The sequence below is a fragment of the Euleptes europaea genome, chromosome 14, assembly GCF_029931775.1.
Source record: "Euleptes europaea isolate rEulEur1 chromosome 14, rEulEur1.hap1, whole genome shotgun sequence".
NCBI classification, from domain to species: Eukaryota; Metazoa; Chordata; class Lepidosauria; order Squamata; family Sphaerodactylidae; genus Euleptes; species Euleptes europaea.
The window spans coordinates 4,911,930-4,917,929 of NC_079325.1; the positions used below are offsets into that span (position 1 = coordinate 4,911,930).

The 6,000-nt window shown below is 51.6% G+C and overlaps 1 protein-coding gene across 1 annotated transcript in view; it reads right to left on the reverse strand.

The window, feature by feature from the left end:
* The window catches only part of MCAM (melanoma cell adhesion molecule), a 52,336-nt gene extending 48,192 nt beyond the window's left edge, over nt 1-4,144 (reverse strand). The window contains exon 1 of the mRNA XM_056860855.1: nt 4,078-4,144. Coding sequence (XP_056716833.1) covers nt 4,078-4,144 — 67 coding nt within the window. The remainder of the gene's footprint in view (nt 1-4,077) is intronic.
* Between the last annotated feature and the right edge of the window lie 1,856 nt (nt 4,145-6,000).

A 6,000-nucleotide genomic window follows, 5' to 3' on the forward strand; every position in this document is an offset into this window, starting at 1 on the left:
CCTGGTCCTTTTAACAGGAGACACCAGGGATTGAACCTGGGACCTTCTGCATGCTGAGCAGGTGCTCTGCCACTGAGCTAAACGCAGAAGCCTGGATGAACTGAAGTTCACTACCCACAATCTTGGGCTCCAAATCTCAAATCAGTCCTGGTCTGGAAAACAAATGTCCATTCACCCAGGCGCCTGCATTCAGACATCAAACTGGGAACAAACTTCTGTGCATGAAATGAGGTAGGTGGAGCGAGGAGAGGTGCCAGAGCATGGCGGCACGGTGTATTTGTGAAACACAACCTCAGTTTCATCTCAGTTCATCGTGTCTGAATGTACCATTGAGCAGGGACCACGGCTCAGTGGCAGAGTGTCTGCTTGGCATGCAGAAGGTCCCAGGTTCAATCACCGGCATCTTCAATTAAAAGGTCCAGGCAGTTGGTGACATGCAAGACCTCCCACTGAGACCCTGGAGAGCTGCTGGAAGTCTGAGTAGGCAATACTGACCTTGATGGACCAAGGGTCTGATTCAGAATAAGGCAGCTTCATGTGTTCATGCGAGACCCCCGTCCCCCGGGTTCATCTGCCTTTGCACCAAGTTTATGAGGTAGGAGATAAGCCCAGCCAGGGTGGGAAGCGCTGAACAGGCCTTTCCCATTAAGCAGGGGGCGGGGAGAGGAATTCGGGCTCCAGTCCAGAAGCAAAGCCTCTCTGCAGATATTTTATGGCTCAGCTTCTGGGACAAGAGCTAACCGAGAAATCACCAGCCCCACGGGACGCCGATCACAGTCTTCCCAGTTACCCGTGTTATTCTTCCGTTCCTCTGACGGTACACCTCATGCACACAAACACACACACTTGACGCACGCGTGTTTCCTGGAAGATGGGGGCGAGGAATTCAAAGTCTAGTGTTTGCTTGTCCGGAAGAACACCTAGCCAGTGAGACCACCCTCTAAAGTCAGGAGGGCCCAACAGTCTGTGCAAACACCCCAATCTGCTTTGGACTGACAAAGACACACCCCAGCCCACCCCACACACAAACACGCCTACTTCACGAGCGACCAGAGATGCCACTAACTTAATGTAGGATCTTACATATGCCAAAGATGAGCTACATGCCTTCATACCGGTCAGACTTCTTTGTTTAGTTTGGCGTAACCCCAACAATGGTTACTGGCCCTCCTTCCTGGTTCTGGCGTTGACTGTTTATGGCCTTTTATTGAATATTTGTATAATTTAAATGTACTTTAAGTGTTCAAATGTTTTAGGTTTTGGTTTTTTTACATTCACTGCCTTAGGGACCCCGATCGGTTTGAAAGGTACCAGAAAAATGTTTTAAATACACATGAACACATAAAGCTGCCTTCCACTGAATCAGACCCTTGGTACATCAAGGTCAGTATTGTCTACTCAGACCGGCAGCGGCTCTCCAGGGTCTCAGGCCTCAGGTCTTTCACATCACCTACTTGCCTAGTCCCTTTAACTGGAGATAAGGGGGATTGAACCTGGGACCTTCTGCATGCCAAGCAGAGGCTCTGCCACTGAGCCACAGCCCCTCCCCAAGCAAGGCAATCTATACAGCTGGAGCTTAAGGTGGCAGATTTCCAAAATCTCTGGTTTGGAGTAGGCGTGTTGTACTGAACGGGACGGCTGGGTTGGGACACGGAGACCTGGGTTCAAATCCTCTCCCTCCATCCCCTCTGGCAAACGGCTGAACCAAACACTCCCACGGCAACTGCTGGAAAATCACTGACCACAACAGCTTTTCTACTACATGCAGTCCCATTCACCCTGTGGCTTCTCCACCACAGAAGCTTCATCATACTCCCCAGCACTGGTGAAGAAATCTCTGTTATGGGTCTCTTTTTTCCACGTTTCTAACAACGTCCATGACCTTAAGAGCTACAAAGCGCCTCTTATTCCCCGACAGCCCCTGTCACACAAGTGCCACCCTCTGCTACTCATTGTTGGATTGCTTTTTTCACCGAAAACACGGCCATTTATTCATGGAAGGTTTTGCATTGGATTTGTCACTCTATAGGTGCACATTTTCCCCATCTGAATTCTCAAAACTCTGCATGGCGGCTTATTGTTGAGTTTTGAGAATATGGATGGGGGAAAAGTGCATCTAAAGAGTGGCAAATCCAATGCAAAACCTTCTATGAATAAATGGCCACAGGCAACTGGAGAGGATGCCACAACCCATTTCCACAATCCCTACTTTCTCACCCAGGCGCTCTTTTTGAGATCTTTTTGAAACCACCGCTCTTAACCACTACACCACGCTGGCTCTCAAAGTGGGACGGGGGGGGGGGCGAGCAAGTGGGCAAATAGCAACCGGGCCATGGTGGTCTGAGGCAACCACCCGACTCCGCAGCCTCCTCCGATTATACATCCTGCTCCCAGACAGAAAGGGCGGCTTCTGCTCTGCCCGGTGCCCAGAATCCCTCCATGCCCTTCTTCCAGCGAAGAGGGCAAGAGGTAGGATGGGGGGCACGCAGAGCGGCCCCACCTGCCGTTCCGCCACTCTTGATCTCCCCTAGGAATCCACCCTGTGCTTAATCCCAAATTAATGCTCAAATCCTCCCAATTGGGTGTGTGTGTGTGGGAGATCTGGACAACACTAATTTCTCCCCCAGCCTTGCAGGGTGGGTCCTGATTTCATTGGAGTCCAGCAGCACATTAGAGACCAATGAGATTTTGGGGGTGTCTGCTTTCGAGAGTCTGCTTTGACTCTCAAAACCTCGCACCCACTCCCCAAATCTCATTAGTCTCTAAGGTGCTGCTGGACTCGAACCCAACTCTTCTACTGCAGACTGACATGGCGACCTTCCCGAAACGACTCTGATTCCTTCCTTCTCTGCACGGGAAAATATCACATCGGTGTCGCCCTTCTCTTTGCCAACCCCGATTTCACCCAGATCCATTCACCAGACTGTGTGTGTGTGTGTGTGTGTGTTACTATGGGGGGTTTACTATGAGGGTCCGGATCCCCTCCTGCTACAGCCAGGTTTGCGACAGGAATACCCAATGAAACAGGGCGTGTGTCTGGTGCCGCCTTAAAGGTGGGGAGGGGGTTTCATTGCAGAACAATACCTGTCCCAAAATACAGTTCTTTGCTCCCCTTATTGGGTTTCTCGTTTCGTGGACTATTTTTCCTCCATAATCCAACCGGACCCAGCAACATTTTCAATCCAAATACCTCCTTCCCGGTGGGGCTCCACAATATGCACAAAATGGGCATTTTAAAAAAATTGCATCGCCTGGGGAGGGTCGGAGAAGGGCTGTGCCCCGCCCCGGTCCCGTTTTGAAACCTCCTTCACAAAGGATACATCCAGGCTGCTTCCCTCCTCGGAGATTTATGGGGCGGGGTGGGGAGACTTTTGCACAGAAAGATGAAGATTGAATACCCAGATCTTCCCGGGGGGGGGGGGAGGTACAGAGATGAAGGGGAGGGGGCTGCGGCTTCAGAGGCTGCATTTTTGTCTCCCCTTCCAAAAAGAAGCAGCAGAAATCCGACCCACGTGCAAAAAGCCCCCCTGGAACGGCTAGCTTCGTATGCAGCAGGCTCGCCCGCCCCCCTCTCTTCCCCACCAGTTGCAAACGCCTCCCAGTAGCTGCTGCACACTGGGGTGGGTGTGTTCGCGGGTGCGCTTTGCAAAATCCACCCTGCCGACGGTGCGCGAGAACAGAGACGCATCTACAGAAAGCAGTGGGTGGGTGTGTGTGTGTTTTTAGGGGGGGGGGATTAACCGTTGCAAACCCCCCTCCCAGACCTTTGCGGACGCCCACCTGGACGAAGAAAAGAAAAGAAGTCCCAAAGCCCCGGTTCGCCCCTCGCTAAATGAACATTTCTTTTCCCCCACCCGGGAAGCCGAAGGTTGAAAAGGGGGTGGGACCCCCGCGCTCGGAGACCCCCAAATCTTTCCGCCGCAGCTCTCCTGGACGACGCGCCCGAGGAGCATGGGTTGCACTTGCAAAGCCCCCCCCCCGCTGTTTTTGCTGCCAGCCCCACCAAAAAAAATATATATATGCAAGAATCTGCAATGCATTTGCAAGCCTCGGTCTTTTTCCGCGCCCGGGACTCACCTCTGCCGCCGCAGATGGCGAGGAAGAAGCAGCCCAGGGCGAAGCGGGCCAGCCGGCGGCCACTCATTGTTCCCTGCGCCGGAGCCCAGACTCCCAATGCAAAGGGGAGCTTTGGAGGAGAAGCCCGCGAGCTGACGTCAGGTGCAAGGGGGAGGGGCCTGGGGGCGAGGGAGGGGGGTTTGCGGAGCTCGAGGGGGCCACCCCCCTCCCCACCAGCTGCGGGAGCCCAGCCTCTGCTAGGAAGCCCGATCCCAGCAAGCAAAGGCTGCCAAGGTCGCCCTGTTCCTTCCTCCTCCTCCTCCTCCTCTTCTTAGGGATGCCCTTCTTCGTTCCCAACTGGCCAAAGGGTCTTCTCTTTTCTTTTTTTCTTTTCTTTTAAATATATTTTTATTATTTTTCAACAATTATAACATATTCTATTGGCATTTACCTTCCATATAATGTGAAGAAAGCTGATAGGAAGAAAATAGATTCCTTTGAAATGTGGTGTTAGAGGAGAGGGTTACAGATTCCGTGGACTGCCAAAAAAACAAATCAGTGGGTTCTAGATCAAATCAAGCCTGAACTGACCCTAGAAGCTAAAATGACTAAACTGAGGCTGTCGTATTTTGGTCACGTCATGAGACGACAAGAGTCACTGGAAAAGACCGTCATGATAGGAAAAGTTGAGGGCAGCAGGAAAAGAGGAAGACCCAACAAGAGATGGATGGACTCAATAAAGGAAGCCACAGCCTTCAATTGGCAAGATCTGAGCAAGGCTGTCAAAGAGAGGACATTTTGGAGGACTTTCATTCATAGGGTCGCCATGAGTCGGAAGCGACTTGACGGCACTTAACACACACACACACACATAATGTAAAGAAAGGACTTTAACACAGGCATTTGTCTTCAACTCTAAATCAAATCAAATATAATGAACTTCCCCACCGACCACCTCTTTCCCATCATTAAACTGGTATCTCCTTTGTACTAATATCTTCTAATCCTGATACTTTGTTATTTTAAAATTATAATCCCCCCTTATATTATTCCTCTTCGTAAATGATAATAACACAATAATATTAATAAGGAGGGAAAAGGGTCTTCTCTATGGTTGCCAGGTCCCTCTTTGCCACCGGAGGGAGGTTTTTGGGGCGAGGCCTGAGGAGGGTGGGGTTTGAGGAAGGGAGTCCAATTGCCATAGAGTCCAATTGCCAAAGCGGCCCTTTTCTCCAGGTGAACGGATGTCTATCGGCTGGAGATCAATTGTAATAGCAGGAGACCTCCAGCGAGTGCCTGGAGGTTGGCAACCCTAGTCTTCTCCAAGGGCTCACTGCCCGCCCGCCTTTTTCAAGCCACAGAGCTAGCAATAAGAATAATTGTGTGTGGTCAAGTCTTATTTTATAGGGTTGCAGGCTTTCTCTCCCACTTAAGGAAGACTCAAACTGGCTTACAATCACCTTCCCATCCCCACAACAGACACCCTGTGAGGTAGGTGGAGCTGAGAGAGCTGTGACTAGCCCAAGGTCACCCAGCTGACTTCATGTGTAGGAGTGGGGAAACCAACCCGGTTCACCAGATTAGCCTCCGCCGCTCATGTGGAGGAGTGGGGAATCAAACCCGGTTCTCCAGATCAGAGTCCACCACTCCAAACCACCACTCTTAACCACTACACCACACTGGGGATTGAACCTGCACGCCAAGCAGATGCTCTGCCACTGAGCCATGCCCTTTGCCTCCTGCGTGCGCGATTGCTGCCGCTGTCCAAGTCCAAACTGAGTGGTGCTGGCAGTGCTCTCCAAGGTGGCAACTCTCCATGAACTTTCCCGGTAAGTCGGAGGGCCAGTGTCTGCGCTGCTCTAACCGTTTAATTTTGCAGACAACAGCCGGCTTCATTAGAAGCCGAGGTGGAGGGTATAATCAGCGGGGGGTGGCTTGCAGGCC